The sequence below is a fragment of the Hibiscus syriacus genome, unplaced genomic scaffold (genome assembly GCF_006381635.1).
Source record: "Hibiscus syriacus cultivar Baekdansim isolate YM2019G1 unplaced genomic scaffold, ASM638163v2 tig00110482_pilon, whole genome shotgun sequence".
In the NCBI taxonomy this organism is placed as follows: Eukaryota; Viridiplantae; Streptophyta; class Magnoliopsida; order Malvales; family Malvaceae; genus Hibiscus; species Hibiscus syriacus.
The window spans coordinates 4,663,623-4,682,637 of record NW_024062758.1 but is presented as its reverse complement, the minus strand read 5'-3'; the positions used below and the strand labels follow the sequence as shown (position 1 = coordinate 4,682,637).

The following is a 19,015-nucleotide window of genomic DNA, read 5'->3' as shown; positions in this document are numbered from 1 at the left end:
ATTTTTTCGAGACGGTAACAATATTAAATTGTATTATTAAATTTACTGTGGATTTTTTTAAAATGTTTTAACATTAGTTTATTTTTAAGTTCGTATATTATTTATTTAATTATGTGTATTTAATATATTATTTTTGCATATATAAGACTCTCAATATTTCAAACTTTTAAACTCTAAAAATAAGGTGCATTTCAATTATTTTTACTATGATGGAGAAATTAAGGAAGATGAAATATACATTGTCTTTGTATCAAATCATTCTGTCAGAATATCCTTCAAGAGAAACATCACTCTTGAGGAGTTGATCACTAAAATTTCAAGGAAGGTTCATGTTAGAAGTACTAGAAGACTGTCTTCACTTCAGTATAGATTTCCAACAGCAGTATTTTCGTTAACTTATACAACGTTCGAACTCTCCAACGATGAAAATGTTGCTATGATGGTTGATTCTCATAATCAAAATTCAGACGCCGATACACAGATGTATGCGGTATTTGTTGAAGTGTCTACGGTTCGTGGTATGCCATTATACTCCTACTATAGGCTGGCTCAACAAGTTGATCAAGTTGACAGCCCGGTTATAGTAATGTGTAATGATTTTAACGTCATAATGGGAAATCCACATCATGGTACCATCCCATCAAGTTCAATGGGGAGGCATTCGTCAGCAGCTTGTTACGAAGCTTATCGAGGTGGCTCCACGAACAATCTGTATGGCAACGTCACTTCTAGTTCAAGGGGAAGACATTCATATGCCAATTTTTGACTTGAATATGGGGATTCCATCGATACAATAATCTGTTCAGTACCCATTTAACACAACGCCTTTAAGTTTCAAGGGAAAGCGTTTAACTGCGAGCTTCTTCGATCTCAATGTCGAGATACCTGCGACACAACACTGTCCAAAACCTGTATGACACAATGCCTTCAAGTTCAAGGGGAATAATTCAACTACCAACTTGTTCGAACTAAATATTAGCACCGCAGAGGAACCCTCATCTCCACTAGAAGAACCGCTTTGTGAGCCAAGTGTTGATATTGGACTATTCGATAAGCCAGATCATTGCAGTTTAACATAAACTCTGATGATGATGATGATATAGAAGAAGTTCCAACAATTACGGTATACACCGAACCTCCATCACAAATGTATGAAGCTGGTTATGGTGCAATATACAGGCCAAATTTTGCGCATATGCCTAATGTTTGTGAATATGGATTTAACTCATCAGTCAATGATAGTGAGTTATATATCTGAATGAAGTTTCTATCGAAAGAAGAAGCGGTGATTGCTATTAATAATTACAACTATCGTAATTCAGTTCACTCCAGAGTCGACCGATCCACCACCGAAAAGTATGTATGCTATTGTGTCCAACATGATAACAGATGTAACTGGATGGTTCGTGTATCGAAGAGGAAGAGGAAAAATAACATATGATAACTAACAATATACAAATGTCCTCATACATGTTGTGCTAGAGGGATCAACCAAGACTATCCCAACTTGAACTTCGACATTATCTGCCAAGCCATCATGCCCATGGTCAAAGCAAGCTTCCATATAACTATTGATGTACTGATTTCAGCTATACAATCTCAATATGGGTACACAATCTCCTATATGAAAGCATGGAATGAAAAGCAAAATGCTATTAAAAAACTACACGGTGAGTGGAATTCATCCTACAATGAACTACCAAGTTGGTTTAGAGTAGTGCGTAGACTGAATCCTGAGAAAATAGTGGACTTCAAAACTTGTCATGCATAAAAAAATGAATGAGTGTTTCACAATCGATGCCAATTCTATCGGCTATTTTGGACTTACCCACAGTGCATTAATGTTGTAAAATATTGCAAGCCTGTGATCCAAATTGATGGGACATTCTTGTATGGAAAATATAAGCAAGTTCTATTATTGACAGTTGCTCAAGATAATAATCACAATATTATTCTAGTTGCTTTTATTCTTGTTTAAAGAAAAGATACAAATTATTATTCCTCAAAAACTTACGCTTACATGTTGTCACGAGGGAAAAAATACGTGTCATTTCAGATCGCGGAGCTAGGATCAAAGCAACAACAGACTCTTTGGGTCCAATGTGACAACCACCCTATGTCCAACATAGGTATTGTGTCCGACATATTGCCACGAACTATCATGGAAAGCTCAAGAAGAATGATGAACGATAATTACTTGTGTTCATGGGTATGTCACATTTCTTAATTTTATTTTTGTAGAATTTACTTTTTTATATGGGAACTTAACAATAAGTACTACATAAATCGCTCAGGTTACGAACTACTACCTCAGACATTTGATTCATGCTTCAAGAATTACGAGGGAAAAAAGAGCAATGATACAATTATATCAGCCTCATCAACAAAGAAATATGGATAAATGCATATGATGGTGGATATCGATATGGACACATGATGACCAACTTGGTTGAGGCTATCAATCGACCTTAAAGGGGGCGTGATATTTACCAGTTACAACTTTGGTTAAAATGACGTATTTTTGTTTAGGAGAACTTTTTGCCAAGCTCGGTGGCCAAGCTCAAACTTAGATGCAAAACGGTCATGTTTATCACCCAAGATTAGTTGCAGATCTACAAAAAAGAATTGTTGCTTCAAATGGAATGTATGTAACTAGCTTCTCTCAAACCTATGAATTATTTTGTGTCACATAAATGCCATGACCTCTTCAATGGATTGAAACTAACTCGTTCAAAGTTAATCTACAAGACAAGTGGTGTGCCTGTGGGATTTTTCAAGATCTGAAGTATACATGCTCTCATGTCATAAAAACTTGCTCTTATAAATATCAAGACTTTAACCGTTTTTATATCTCGTATATCGACTTTCAAGAAGTATTTAAGGTATATGAATTTGAGTTCCCCCATAAGTAATGAGAAAAACCTAAACGAGGTTCAGAATTAGCTTTTGATTGTACCAGATCAGTCTTTCTTAAGGGACACAGGTCATCCAAAATCCACTCAAATTCATTGTGATATGGATATTCAAGAGACGTCCAAAGAAAAAAAAAAGATATGGGCATTACAGAAACCTATGCCATAATAGGAAAAAATGTCAATATCTTTTATCATCATGTAACAATTGATGTTGTGCCGATGAAATTGTTTTTTTGAAATATCAGCTTGTGTTTTTTCATTTTTGTTTACGTTCAAGTAATGGGCTACTCAAGTGAAGATTATTAAGCTCACAAACCCTTCAAGGTTTATACCCAAAACCTTGAATACACTCTCTCCCAAAGAGTAATTACAAATTTAGCAAACTAAAAAAACTTTAAAAAGGCAAATAAGTTTGCACTAATTAAGCTCTCACCCAAATTACACTTGAGCAAAATAAATAATGTAACTCACAAGTGTGTTTACAACAAAGAATTTACAAATTAAGCACAAAACTAAGCTTTGATGTTGATAGATTGGTTCAATATGATTCTTGATGACCTCGGGAAGCTTTGACCTTCAATTTATACCTTCTCCATTAATTCTAACCATTTGGAGCCGTTGGGGATCATTATAGCCTTTACCTACAATAAAAAAACAATATTTAATGCACAAGGGATTGATTCTTTATTAAAAGGGATCGATCTTTTTTCAAATATTTTGTCCGTAGTAACAAAGGGATTGATCCTTTAAGGTAATAGATTGATCATTTTCATTGAGGGATCGATCATTTTGGTGAAAGGATCGATCTCAAACTCACTGTTGTCTAAGGGATCAATCTTTTTTAAAGGGGATCAATTCTTTGGTTAAATAGATCGATCCTTTTTCTAGGGGATCGATCCTTTGAGCCAAAAATCCTTGGAAACTTAACTTTAAAGTGTGAAAATGATCTAGTTTTTTTTTGAAAAGGTTCAACTAATTCGAAAAACATTTAAAATATATTTTTCAAGTTAATTGGGACTTTGAATTATTTTTCATGTTTTTTTTGATAAATTCAATTAAGTCCAAAAACAATTTTGCAATTTAGTGTTATATCAAAATATTTATTCAACGAAAACATTACAAACTAAACAAGTCTACCGATGTCTGCGTCTCGAATATGTTCCACAGGGTGATGGTTGTCTATTTCGATGAGAGTTTCTTCGTATAAATTGTTCTTTCTCCTTACTCTCATCATCAGCAACAACAACATGTACATTTTGTTGATCATGGATAGATGACGATGTACCACCTCTTTAGAATAAGGACTCTGGAGGTGTATGACTAACCATCCCACCGCACATAGAAAATTATGAAAACTGTGAAAACATAGACATCGATGAATGCTCAAATTGTGTCGGAGGTGTCTAAGTCTGTGGTGGCGCATCACCTGCCAAATATGATGCATATGAAGCCCACACTGAGTCTACAAGCATGGAACTGTAATATCCACATGGAGGGGTCATAAAACCCTATTGTGATGGCATCAGAACCTGCTGTGGTGGCATCTGAAATAGATGCGGTGGTTTCTGAAACAGCTGTGGAGTCATCCGAAATGGTTGCATCCCCATCTGAAATGGTTACTGAATATAACCTAGTGTAGATGGTGGATGTTATGATGGTTTCGGTGCTACAGCTGAAGACGAACTGGAAGCGCCTGTTCTCCATCCACTAGTCGGGAGACGGTACAGCTGTGACGGTGGATGCCTTTCTCGACGTCGATGAATATTTTGGGCTCGTGCTTCCTCAGAAAGTAGGAACGACTTACCGTTCGTGTAAAACCACTGGTAGTAGTCATCTGTAACTAAATACTGATCAACTTGAATCGTCTTTCTACAGGGAACACGTCCACGTCGATCTTCCCACATCATCATCCACTCGCTATGTTTCATCAGCCAATTGACTTCTTTTTCCCCGTCTATCGGTGTTATACAAATTGTCGAGATTCATAAGTGCTTCTGGAATAGATTATACGAAACCAAATTGCAAGAGCACGTGATCAGTCGGATGCCACTCTACAATAGCATAACATATTAGAAGGACCACCGCTATCCATACATCTAGTGCGCCACTCATATTAGGTGCGAAACAATGCCTCATTTCGTCAGTAGCATAATGACTCCATTGAAACTACAACAAATATATATAATTCTTATCAAAATAATATTTTAATTATATAATAATAATTAAAGGTAAATAACAAAATTTAAATACATACCCGTGTACCAACTTTTTTTTATCAATGAGTAATAGAATTTCTTCTAATTCGTCTTGTATTTCACGATGATCTTTCCTTACACATGACCACCTATTCAGTATAAAAAATATATTCATTATACACTCAAAAAAATTATTTATATACGAACTCGATATTGAAATTAGCTCAACAATAACAGGAAGACTAATGTGTTCTTCACCACCAGACATAAAAAGGGCATACGATACCATACTCATGACTGTAGAAGTGGGAGACATCCGCCGGTAGCATTTTTTCGATAATCAGTTGCTCGACACATTTCTCTATAGAGAGATGCCAAAACTGTGGAGCCCCAACTGAATGACTCGACAACTCGAAAATCGGCGAGGTGATGCAACCACATATAATGAATTTGGTTGCGAGATTTTCCGGGCATCAAGATCCCTCTTATGAGTCGTAATATGCAAGCCCGAGCAAATATTTTAGCCTCTTCCTCAGAACAGTCGTCGCTCAATTGTCGAAAATTTATAGCCAACCATGACAACGATATTCGACCACCGTTGAAATTAGGTGGGATACCTCCAAGATACTCCTCGCACAAGGAATGTCAATCACCATCCGTCACACCAGAAATAACATCCTCATCTACCGGAAGCCCCAAATGTAAGGAAACATCATTCAACGTAATAATACACTCTCCACACGGTAGATGGAATGTGTGTCTCTGGTCTCCACCTCTATACCAGTGTAGAAATAAGGTTGAATTCAAGGTTACAATGCCCTTCATATCTAGTTATGTAACCGAATCCAACCTCTGTTAAATACGACCAGACACGATTCAATATCTCTAACTTAGCGTTACGAATAAATGGATCTAATATACAGTCATTCCCCTAATTAAATAAATAGTATAAAAATTAAAATATAAACTAATACTAAAATATTAATAAATAAAACATTCAAAATAATTAACATAACATAATTACAAACTGTTATTGTATCCGTAAAATGGCTCGAGATATGATTTCTATCTAAAAGCAGCAACACATCTTTCATTTTATAACTGCAAAACATAAAAAAATTAACACAGTCAAATAATAGAATAATACACTATTTAATAATTATAATATAATAAAAATAATTTTACCTTCTAAAAATAATAACATAACATACTTAAAACTTGTTAGAAGGAATGATAAAAGTAAGAAGGATAATGTTTTTTTGGTGTGGTTTGAGAGTTGTGTGAGGTGGTATTTATAGGGGAGGAGTAGGTGGTAATTAAGGGGAGCGCAATCTTTTTAGGGTTTGAAAGCTCCATTGATTCGCCAAGGTTGGATGGAGAATCGAACATCATGAAGAAAACAGCGATGAATCAAACAATTAACAGTGACTTGCAACATATTCATATTCTTGAAAAATAGGTAATGAGGTAGTAAGCCAGCTCAAGAATGAATTAAACTTTACCGATTCATTTATTATTTAGTTATTGGATTAGCCCTAATATAACGCGCAGGTGGAATCGTTTGATTTTGAAAAGTTTGTTGAAGAAGTGTTGGAAGAGAGCAATAAGCTCTGTGAGGAAAGATTGGAAGCAGTAATCTCTATCGAGAATAAGTGAATGACATAGACAGTATTGCAGTAACTATCTACAACCTATCAGTAACTAGTCCATATGAACAATGGTACTTTCATCTTTACAAATCGATTCACTTTGGATGTTCTTTATATATACATATACACCATATAATTTCATTGTAGTTAGGAAAACAATTTGAAAATCGATTTCCTTATCGATTAGGATTTCAACACATTGTTTGATTAGTTTATATATATATGTATATATATATATATATATTTCATGCACCGCTTAATGAAACAATTTGAGGGTTGAATTAAAAGTTTTAAATTTTTTCAGGAGTTTAATAATAATTATTTAACTATATTTTATTATTAAAAATATATTATTCTTATGCATTTAAATTTTAATGTATATTTTAAATTTTTTATCTAATATAAAATATAATGTAGGACTTTTATAGAATATTACATGAATTTTGATATTATATATTATAATGTAATGAAATAAAGAAAATAAAGTTAGAAGAATAACAAGAAGCAAGAGATAAGAGAATATAAAAATATGATAAAAATGCACCAAACGTCCTTGTATTTTAGAAAAATCAATGTTACCTTCTATTTTTGTTCTATTTCAACTTAGAAAATAAACCTAATGTGATCTTTTGACCAACGTTTTTCGTCGTTGATCATTACCATACTAATATGATGGTTCACGATATTGACGTGATAATTCATGGTGATTGATAACGTGGCAAATAGGTTAAATTATTTTTTTGGTTTTGTTCGAAGGAAAATTGATTTTTTTAACTTCAAGGGTTTATTTAATTTTCTTTTACAAACTGAAAATTATTTTTAAATCATAAATATAAAATTATTCAAAGTATTCAAAAAATTAAATATAAAAATAATAAAAATTAAATTACTGAAAATTAAGTATACATATTAAAAATACTAAATCTATTATCAAAATTTTAAAAAAATGAATATATATATATATATATCATAGGTTATAAAACAATTACTTATAAATTATTTAAAAGTTAAAAAAATATTTTTAAAAAGATATATTATACATAACATTTACATTTAACATGTATGCATATCACCAACACTTATACAAATCATTCTTACTAGATTAATTGAGAATTACAAAATTTAAATTAGTCGAGACTTATAATTTTTGGATTATTCAAAACTTATTATGTTTTTCTAATTATCTTTTTAACTCTTCAATAATTTAAAAGATAATTATATAATAAGTTTCGACATAAAATAAAATTAAAAGTATAGCAAGTTTTGACTAATCCAAAATTTGTAAGGCTCGAATAATTTAAATTTTATAAGTCTCGATTAATCTAATAAGAATACTTTGTATAAGTGTTGTTGATGACCCTATATATCAAATGTATATATTATGTATAATATATCTTTTTAAAAATATTTTCTAATTTTTAATAACTTATAAATTATCATTTTATAACCTATGATATATATTCAAAACATTTTAATTTTTATAATAGTTTTAGTGTCTTTAAATTGTATATTCAATATATTTTTATATTTACTTTTTTAATATCTTAATAATTTTATATTTAAAATTTAAAATAACATTTTCTTTTTAAAGAAATTAAATAAGTCGAGTTTAAAAAAATCAATTTAACCTTTGAAAAAACCAAAAAAACTAATTTAATCCATCAGTAATGTTATATGTTACATCATTAACTATTGTAGATTGTCACGTCAGCACTGTAAACTATCACATCAACCTCGTAATAGTCAACGATGGAAAATATTGGTCAAAAGGCTACATTAAGTTTGTTTTCTGAGTTGGAAGGTCACGTTATGGGAAAAAACAATAAGATGATCACATTGATTTTTTTTAAAAGTTTAAGGGCTCTGATATCTTTTTACCTAAAAATTATAATATTATATATATATATATATATATATATATATATATATATTTCCAATCAAATTCTATAGGTATAGATATAAAGAATATATATTATATAAAATTTTAGTTCTAATAGATATGAAATTTATAATAATAAAATAAATTAAAATCTTATTTAATACATAAGTTTTAATTATAATTGACATTCATAAATAAAAATCATTCATAATATTTGTATCTAAATTTTTAATATAAGACACATGTGAGACAGATTTAATATAATTTGATCTTATTAACTTTTACAAAATACTGAAATAATTTTATCATAAACATAGGTACAAAAATAAATATTTTTACCCATTTTTTAATAATATCTATTTAAAAAAGTTAATTAATAATAACATATACATGTTTTATAAATATAATTAATCACACTCAGAACCTTAATAAAAACTTTGAATGTATGTGCGTGAGATAAGATCGGTGTTCTAAAACCAAAGTACAGGTGGAATTGGTGTGTTATCGGTGAATTGAACATAGTGCGAGACGTTTCCGAAAGAATCAGGCTGCTGAATGAGCACTGAGCTAAATCTTTTATCCTATATTTCTATTGCTTTGCTTATCCATTACAACACTTGAGGACCGCTCCTAAGACTTGTCTTCTTTACGGGCGTTGTCATAACAGCCCAACAAAGCCCCGAAATGCCGCCACGTTTAAACAAAACCTGGTCGAGTCAGTGCAATCGCGTCGGTTTCTCCAGTACTACATGCAACGTGGATTATCCACAAGTCTTCTCCTTTTTCGTCCCCCGCATCTTTAAAACCAAAATCTCTCCAATAAAAATGCAACCTTTTCTTTTCATTATGATTATGAGAAATATGATAGCTGTTTTGGCTTTGAGTCTTGTTCTACTGAGTTCACCGGCAGCCGCAGTGAAAGATTCCGTTATAGTGAAAGATGGTCATAGGGTCGTAGTCGTTGAATACGACGAAGATGGCAAACATAACACCAAAGTCTCCATCTCATCCCCGTCGCTACAGCAGCAGACAGAACCAAGGGAATATGTTGTGGACGGAACTACGAAAGAAGCAGCGCCCGCGCTTCCCAACGTTGGCCGTGACAAAGATGGTTCCCGGAAGCATTCACCGGGGGAACTTATCTGTGATGCTTTCGGTAAATGTACTCACATAACCTCCACAGCCTTTGGAAAAGCCAAAGATAAGATTTCAGAGACAGCACATGATGCTAACAAGGTTAAAGACGAAGCTTCAGACAAGGTTAAAGACATGGTTTCGGAGACTGCACATCCAATAAAGGGGGCTGTCGGCGATGCTATAGACAAAGCAAAAGAGGCGGTGGTGCAAACGGGCCAAGATGTTAAAGAAAGAGCGAAGGAGTCCATCGATAAGGCTAAGGACACTGTGAAAGAAGCAAAGGACAAGGCCAAGACGATGGGGGATGATATAGTGAAAAATGGAGCAGAGAGAGTGCAAAACATTCAAAAAAAGGCCGAGGAAGCACAACGAGCTACAGACAAGTTATTTGACGGCTTGAAGTACATCACTTCAATGGAGGCGCTGAATACAGTGATGGGTTTGGCTAACTTACTTGGATTAGCTACAGCGTATGGGATGAGTGTGTGGGTTACGTTCATTTCGAGCTATGTACTGGCAGAACATCTCCCGAGACAGCAGTTCGGAGTGGTGCAGAGCAAGATATACCCTGTTTACTTCAGGGCAATGGCTTATAGTATTGGGTTAGCTTTGTTGGGGCACTTTTTGTGGCACAGGAAAAAATCGATCTCAAGCTGGCCAGAGATGTTTCAATCTTTTAATCTTTTGTCATCCCTTTTCATGGTTCTGGTTAATGCACTGTATTTGGAGCCTAATGCTACTAAGGTAACTTGCTTAATTTCTTATGCTTCTGTCTGAATATTCAATTTTTGATACTTTTAACATATTGGATTTTCATTGCAGGTGATGTTTGAGAGGATTAAAATGGAGAAGGAAGAAGGGAGAGGAAGACCTGACTTTGCGGCAGAGGGGAGCAGGACCATTGAGACACCAAATGTTGCAGATCCAGCATCTAAAATTAGCAGGAAAGGCCCCTTACCGGCACCCGCAGCAGCACCCATCGGTTCGGAAGATGAAGTGATGAAGCCAAGAATGGTTAGGCTGAATATGAGGTTGAAGAAGCTAAACACAAACTCATCGGTGCTTAATATTCTCACACTAATGGCTCTCACCTGGCATCTTGTTTACCTTGGCCAACGCCTAACCGAAACCTGTTGATGAGATAGATGCTATATCGATACTTTCACTCTTGCGTTGTAACATAATTACTTGATCCTGTGTAAAGATTTAGTCTAGGACAGTTTGGTTTTGCAACACTTCTTTCCGTGTACCGTAAATTTTAATCTTCAATCCAACTTGTTGGTGTCGCATCTTTGAGTATTCCGTGTTTGTATTTTGTTACATGAATAGGTGAAGTTCATTCAAGAAACCTTTCCTGTAATTTTGGTTAAAACCAATACAAAAATGTTAAACTGTTTCTACGCAGCCATCCAACAACCAGCCTTTCGCAACTTCTATTAATCTTCTTCTCGGGAATGACAGAATAAAATGGATCTCTGGGAATTATATCCGACATTTCCACCTCTGACAAGAGCTTCAGTTGTTCTGTGGCAGTCAGGGCAGGGTCTCAAATATTTCATCAACCTAACAGGAGATCATCTTCGATAGCTAGTAAATGAAAACCCAAAGGTGATTGCTAAGTCAAACTGTGATAGTTCATCGCTGAGCTCCCTTTGGGTTTTGTTTTGGTTGAACTAGAAGCAGTGTTCTCATTAACATAACCAAATTCCTTGTCTTTTCCAAAATTTCTCCCAACCTCACTAGATTACTTGACTCAAAAGGTGAGACATGTCAACCGCAGAAAAGAAATGAACTATGTTTCCAACCTAAATCCAGCTAAGACCAGGCTCCTTCTTAACCCGTCGCTGTTGCATCAGTTCTCTGACTGCCAGTGTTTCTACAGCAGCATCAGCGTAGATGTTGTGAAGAAGAACATAAGATGCAGACCTTTGGGGTTCAATTACTTTCATTGCAGCACGTTTCCCAGTTACAGCATCCTTATAAACCCTGCAAGCACTCAATAAGGCTCGCCACATTATTGGATTATTCTTGAAACCCGATGTGAGGATGAAGTTTTCAGCCTCTGCTAGCCTTCCAGCACGGCCTAAGAGGTCAACAACACAGCAATAATGCTCTATGCTGGTTTCAACGTCATAATCATTCATGCTTTCAAAGTATCTGCAGTAACTCAAAAGGTTAACCACATAATTATCATGAATAAAAGCAAAGAAATAAAATCAGCTTGCACAGAAGCTTCTAAGATGACCGGCATAGAAAAACAGAATGCTTATGAGAGAAATAAAGCAGTTCAATAACACGAGAAAAGTGGACGTTGTGTAAACTCAAAAGGTAGGCACCGAAATGGGTTGTTTATTTCAAAGGTTGGCACCGCAAAAATGTTTTTCAACAATGGAGCATCATTTGTTGAAAATGAAAATGGGTAATTGACACATTTAGTTATTGTATTTTAGGGTATTTTCAAAGATTAATCCCTAAGCTTCAACTATAAATACCCTAGCTCATTTAGCTTCAAAATCATCCCAAAATCCCAAATCATTTCTTTCTCCTAATACTAGAGAGTTTTCTTGTGAGTAGTGTGTGTTTTGTAAACACCTGTAAATTTTCTCTCTTAGTAAAAGATCTGTAGCAGTCCGGAGACGTATGCATAATTGGCTGAACTCCGTTATCAATTTCGGGTATTATTTTTCCGCTTTTATTTCGCATTCTCACTAATCTGGTTATAGGGAAATTACTTGTTACTCGTTTATTTCCCAACAACTGGTAATCAGAGCTTTTGGTGGTGAATTTTGTCAATTTTTTGCGAAGTTATTATTCATTACTATTCACGTGAATAGTGAATTTCGTGAATAGTAAAATTTTGTCGGCGATACGAATTTGTCGACGGAGGTGTTCCTATACACAGTGGTTCGCAAGAATTGTCAGAAACGATCCAAATGAAGCCAGATTCGAGTGGGAGCGATGGCTGCAGACGAAGGGAATGTGAAAATTGAAAAGTTCGATGGTGCGGACTTTGGCTTTTGGAAGATACAGATCGAAGATTTTCTGTACCGAAAAAATCTATATCAACATCTCTCAGGAAAACAACCAGAGGGCATGAAGAATGAAGACTGAGCTCTTCTAGACAGACAAGCCCTCGGAGTTATCCGACTAACGTTATCCCGCAATGTTGCTTTCAACATAGCAAAGGAAAAGACCACGGCGGGTCTTATGGCGGCTCTCTCCAGTATGTACGAGAAGCCATCGGCCTCAAACAAAGTTCATTTGATGAGACGATTATTCAATTTGCAGATGGCGGAAGGGGCATCAGTGGCTCAACACCTAAATGAACTCAACACAATCACAACCCAGTTGATTTCAGTGGAAATTGAATTCGATGATGAAGTTCGAGCTTTAATTATCTTATCATCTCTACCAGACAGTTGGAATGCTACTGTTACAGCAGTCAACAGCTCGTCGGGAAACAGCAAATTAAAATTCGATGATGTTCGGGATCTGGTATTGAGTGAAGAAATTCGATGGAGAGAATCGAGTGAAGCATCAACCTCCTCAGCCTTGCACACGGAGTCCAAAGGGAGAACTTAAGAAAGAAATTCAAATCGCGGCAGATCAAAATCCAAAAGGGGCAAATCAAAAATAGGAAAGAAAGATTTTACCTGTTATAATTGTGGCAAGAAGGGTCACTTTAAAAGAGATTGTCGAGCACTGAAGAAAGATACTGGCGCACAGGAATCTGCCAACATGACAGAGGAGACATGTGATGCCATGATTCTAAGCATCAACAGTCCGATTGAATCATGGATCTTGGATTCAGGGGCATCTTTCCACTCCACCCCATGCCAAGAAATCATGGAGAACTATATCAATGGTGATTTTGGGAAGGTTCATCTAGCTGATGATGAAACCTTGAAGATCGTCGGAAAAGGAGACATCCGATTAAAGTTGCCAAACCATACCACCTGGACGCTGAAAGGAGTAAGACATATTCTTGGCCTCAAAAGAAATTTGATTTCTGTAGGACAGCTTGATAGAGAATGATATAACACAACCTTTTCTGGCTGTAAATGGAAGATTACCAAAGAAACACTCGTCATTTCTCGTGGTAAGAAGACTGGTACTCTCTATATAACCTCAAATTTAGAGAATATCATTGCAGTAGAAGATGCTGATGAAAAATCAAACCTATGGCACCAAAGGCTTGTCCATATGAGCGAGAAAGGGATGAAGACACTTTTGTCAAAAGGGAAACTGCCGGATCTAAAGAGTGTAGATGTCGGACTATACGAGGATTGCATCTTTGGCAAACAAAAGAAAGTCAGTTTTGCAAAGATTGGCAAGACACCCAAGGCAGAAAAGTTATAGTTGGTTCATATTGACGTATGGGGACCATCTACAGTTTCATCTCTTGCAGGCTCATTTTATTATGTCACATTCATCGATGATTCTACAAGGAAGGTGTGGGTTTATTTTCTAAAGAAGAAAACAGAAGTCTTTGATACCTTCAGAAAATGGAAGGCCATGGTGGAAAATGAGACTGGTTTGAAAGTTAAGCGGTTGAGGTCTGACAATGGAGGAGAGTACAAAAATAGAAGATTCAGAGATTTTTGCGCAAACAATGTGATCAAGATGGAGACAACAGTTCCCATGACACCGCAACAGAATGACGTAGTAGAGCGCATGAACAGAACTCTGAATGAATGTGCCAGAAGCATGAGGATACATGCCAGACTCCCAAATTTCTATGGGTTGAAGCTATCAACACTGCAGCTTACCTGATCAACCGTGGGCCCTCAGTTCCTTTGGATGACAGAATACCAGAGGAAGTTTGGAGCAAGAAAGAAATAAACCTTTCACACTTAAGAGTGTTTGGTTGTATTTCTTATGTACACATAGATTCTGCTGAAAGAAGTAAATTTGATGCCATGTCCAACAAATGCTTCTTTGTTGGTTATGGTGGTGATGAGTTTGGTTATCAGTTTTTGGACTATGAAAATCGGATGATCATCAGAAGTAGATATGTCATTTTCAATGAGAATATGATGTACAAAGACAGGTCAACCATGGAATCAAGTAGTTCCAACACCGAAGCTGAAACAATGGAATTTGTTGAGTTTGAGGAGATTTCTGGAAATGATGTTCATATCACACCTGAAACAGTTCAAGAAGAACCAGTCACACCAGAACTGAGACGCTCCTCCATAATTCCTAAACCAACCCAACGGTATTCTCCTTCTTTGCACTACTTGTTGCTGACTGACAATGATGAACCAGAGTGCTATGATGAAGCAATGCAAGTGGAGGATTCAGTCAAGTGGGAGTCTTCCATGAAAGATGAGATGGACTCGCTTATGTCAAATCAGACGTGGGAATTAGCTGAATTACCACTAGGCAAGAAAGCGCTCCACAACAAGTGGATTTATAGGATCAAGGAAGAGCATGATGGGAGCAAACGCTACAAAGAGAGATTGGTTGTCAAAGGTTTTCAGCAAAAAGAAGGTATTGACTACAATGAAATTTTCTCTCTAGTCGTGAAACTGTCTACAATCAGACTGGTGTTGAAAATTATAGCTGCAGAAAATCTACATCTTTAGCAGTTAGATGAAAAGACAGTTTTCCTTCATGGTGATTTGGAGGAAGAAATATATATGAGGCAGCCAGAAGGCTTCATAGAGGCAGACAAGAAAAATCTGGTATGCAGGTTGAAGAAGAGCTTGTATGGTTTAAAACAAGCTCCTAGACAGTGGTAAAAGAAGTTCCATAGCTTCATGGGTAGCAATGGTTTTACCAGATGCCAAGCAGATCATTGTTGCTACATCAAGAGGTTCGACAATAGCTTCATTATTTTATTGTTTTACGTTGATGACATGCTCGTTGCAGGCTCAGACATGTAAGAGATTATAAACTTGAAGCAAAAATTGTCGAAGCAGTTTGCTATGAAGGATCTGGGCGGTGCAAAGCAGATTCTTGGGATGAGGATCAAGAGAGACACAAAGTCGGGGACTTTGATATTATCACAGGCTGAGTACATCAACAAAGTACTCTCCAGGTTCAATATGCAATATGCTAAACCAATAAGTACACTTTAGGTGTTCATTTCAGACTCTCCAAAGAACACTCACCAAAGACGGAGGAAGAACGTGCACACATGGTGAATGTGTCGTATGCATCAACAATTGGAAGTCTGATGTATGCCATGGATTGTACCAGACCAGATATTGCTCAAGCAGTGGGAGCTGTTAGCAGGTACATGAATAATTCGGGCAAGGTACACTGGAAGCAGTCAAATGAATCCTCAGATATCTGCGGGGTACCACAAACAAAGCACTTTGTTTCAAAGGTGGAGATATGATACTGACAGGCTATGTAGATGCTGACTTAGCCGGAAATATTGACATCAGAAGGAGCATCACAGGGTATGTATATACTCTAGGAGGAACCGCAGTGAGTTGGGTTTCTCAACTATAGAAGATAGTTGCTCTCTCCACAACTGAAGCAGAATATGTCGTTGTTACGGAAGCTAGCAAGGAGATGATGTGGCTCCAAAGTTTCTTGGAAGAGTTAGGCAAGAAACAAGAGAACAATGTATTGTACTGCGATAGTCAATGTGCTATACATCTAGCAAATAATCCGTCTTTTCATTCCAGAACGAAGCACGTACAATTGAGAAATCATTTTATCCGGTCTCTTCTGGAAGATGGGATTTTGAAACTTGAAAAGATTAGTGGAGCTCAAAATCCGGCAGACATGTTAACAAAGACGATGACCACGAAAAAACTGAAGTTGTGTTCAACTTCAGTTGGCATGCTAAAGTAACAAGACCAGAAATGCTGCTGCATTGATCGAGGTGTGAAGACAGATTAAAATCAGTCTTCAAGTGGGAGATTGTAAAGTCAAAAGGTAGGCATCGAAATGGGTTGTTTATTTCAAAGGTTGGCACCGCAAAAATGTTTTTCAACAAAGGAGCAGCATTTGTTGAAAATAGAAATGGGTAATTCACACATTTAGTCATTGCACTTTAGGGTATTTTCAAAGATTAGTCCCTAAGCTTCAACTATAAATACCCTAACTCATTTAGCTTCAAAATCATCCCAAAATCCCAAATCATTTCTTTCTCTCAATACTAGAGAGCTTTCTTGTGAGTAGTGAGTGTTTTGTAAACACCTATAAATTTTCTCTCTTAGTAAAAGATCTGCAGCAGTCCGGAGACGTTGGCACAATTGGCTGAACTACGTTATCAATTTCGGGTATTATTTTTCGCTTTTATTTCGCATTCTCACTAATCTGGTTATAGGGAAATTACTTGTTACTCGTTTATTTCCCAACACGTTGGGCTTCATAATCAGTGCATATAGCTACCGTTACTAGTATTCTATCATCTTCTAAAACAAAGAGTTATTCTATACCTAGATTAAGTGCCCGGCTTACTAGAGTTAGTTCATCATTAAGTTCCAACAACCGACAATTTCCCATTGTAAAAATTCGGGTAGCATGTAGATTGATTCAGTTTTGAAATTTATGGATGCAACCTGTACCTCTAACCCCTCATCTTCATGCATTCACATCATAAATACAAAAGCACTTAGAAATGATAGAAGGGAGGGTTCCATTAACATACTTAAATCCTTCTTTAACAAGTCCTCCATAACTGCAAGCGGATAAAATTCCGACAAATGTAATATGATTAAGCTTAATCCCACGTTCCTTCATCAACCCAAAGAGGTTAAAAGCATCTGTAGCACATCCATGTTGTGCGCAGCTACAGATCATCACTGATCAAGAAACCACATCTCTGTCTCTTGAAATGTCAGATTTGCAGCATCTATGTCACCACACTTAGCGTACATGCAAATCTGTCTGCTCTAACAAGGACGTATGGCACATCAGTCTAAATTGGGCCACTTATTGTACCCAAGGATTTACTGACTGCTCCTGCTCTCAACCTTCGCCTCATTCTGAACTGATTTAATGGGTTCCAGCTCCTCAAGAGTGGTTCACTTTTAATTGTCACGGTTCAGTCAGTGGATCTTTATCTCGAGGCTCCGTTGGGGGTGTTATTCGAAACTGTGCTGGCATTTGGCTTGTTGGCTTCACCAAATTCTTTGGTTCTTCAATACCCCCTCCAAACGGAGCTTTGGAGCATTATTGAAGCCATGAAGATCGCTTGGGATTACAGAATTCGTCGCCTCTAATGCCAAACTGACTGCTCTGATGCATTTAATCAGATTACTTCTCTCTATGTTGCTTCCAGTTCTATCAACCTGGTGCGAGCCATCACCAGTCTTGCAGCTCGTAACTGGCTAGTTAAGTTCTGTTTGATTTGTCGCGAAGCCAACCATGTTGTCGATCTCCTGGCAAAGCTCTCGTGTAACGCTAATGGTGATCTTAAGCTCTATTCATCTTCTTTTGCCATCTTTGCTTCTTACCTCTTTAGGGAAATTTATGGTCCACCATACGTTTGTCGCTCTATTATGATGTAATGGCCTATGGCCTCCTTTCTTACTAAAAAAAATGTTGTTTTCATCTCAAATTTAAGTTTAAATAGTTACGCTTATAAACTACAAACTATGTATTATAATACATTAAAAAATTAAATATATATAATCTTATAATCACATTAGATTATTAAAAACTATAATATTATAATAATTCCATCCTTATGATTAAATGAAATTAATATTCATTATTAATCGCTATTAATTGATAACATAATAATATTTTTGGATAAATTACATAAATACTCTTTAAATTTTTAAGATATATTTTTATTTTAACTACTAAAATTTTAAAAGTTATAATATATTTACTAGAGTTCTAATTTATTTTCATTTATGGTCACTAATGTCAAATAACGAGACACGTTAAATGTAACACCCTGAATCTCGGGTTAGTAGTTTCAGGTTAATCCGAGTGGGGTTAAATAAATCCATTAGTCTTATAGAGAATGTTGAACCAAGTTAGCTTTGGGTTGGGCTTGGTTTGACCCAACATGTGATAAAAAGGATATTTTTAAAATGATAATAGAAGTAGAGTGACCAAAGGAGTAATTATACCTTTTTATTTTCGAAAGGCTAAAAATCAATTAAGATTGGTGATATCACGTCTGAAGCATTCCTCTCTCTTTTCCTCCATAAACTTTTTCCTTTTCCCATCTACTTCAACTCATTCCTTATTCCTCTTGCATGAACAAGGTGTTAACTTTGCTAGTCTATCATCCCCATTCCAAGATTGTAAGGTAAGAATCAT

General features: G+C 35.7%; 1 protein-coding gene across 1 annotated transcript; it reads left to right on the top strand.

Annotated features, from left to right (window-relative positions):
- The first annotated feature begins 9,499 nt into the window (after positions 1-9,499).
- Positions 9,500-10,912, top strand: LOC120128853. The gene is made up of 2 exons (XM_039146472.1): positions 9,500-10,519; positions 10,598-10,912. The coding sequence occupies exons 1-2, from the start codon at positions 9,500-9,502 to the stop codon at positions 10,910-10,912; spliced, it is 1,335 nt and encodes a 444-aa protein (XP_039002403.1).
- Positions 10,913-19,015: the final 8,103 nt, after the last annotated feature.

What these genes read in the sequence shown, in the direction of transcription:
- LOC120128853 (XM_039146472.1), top strand. Translation starts at nt 9,500, where the DNA reads ATGATAGCTGTTTTGGCTTTGAGTCTTGTTCTACTGAGTTCACCGGCA. An exon ending in TGGAGCCTAATGCTACTAAG is followed by an intron (nt 10,520 to 10,597) that starts GTAACTTGCTTA and finishes TTTTCATTGCAG; the next exon opens with GTGATGTTTGAGAGGATTAA.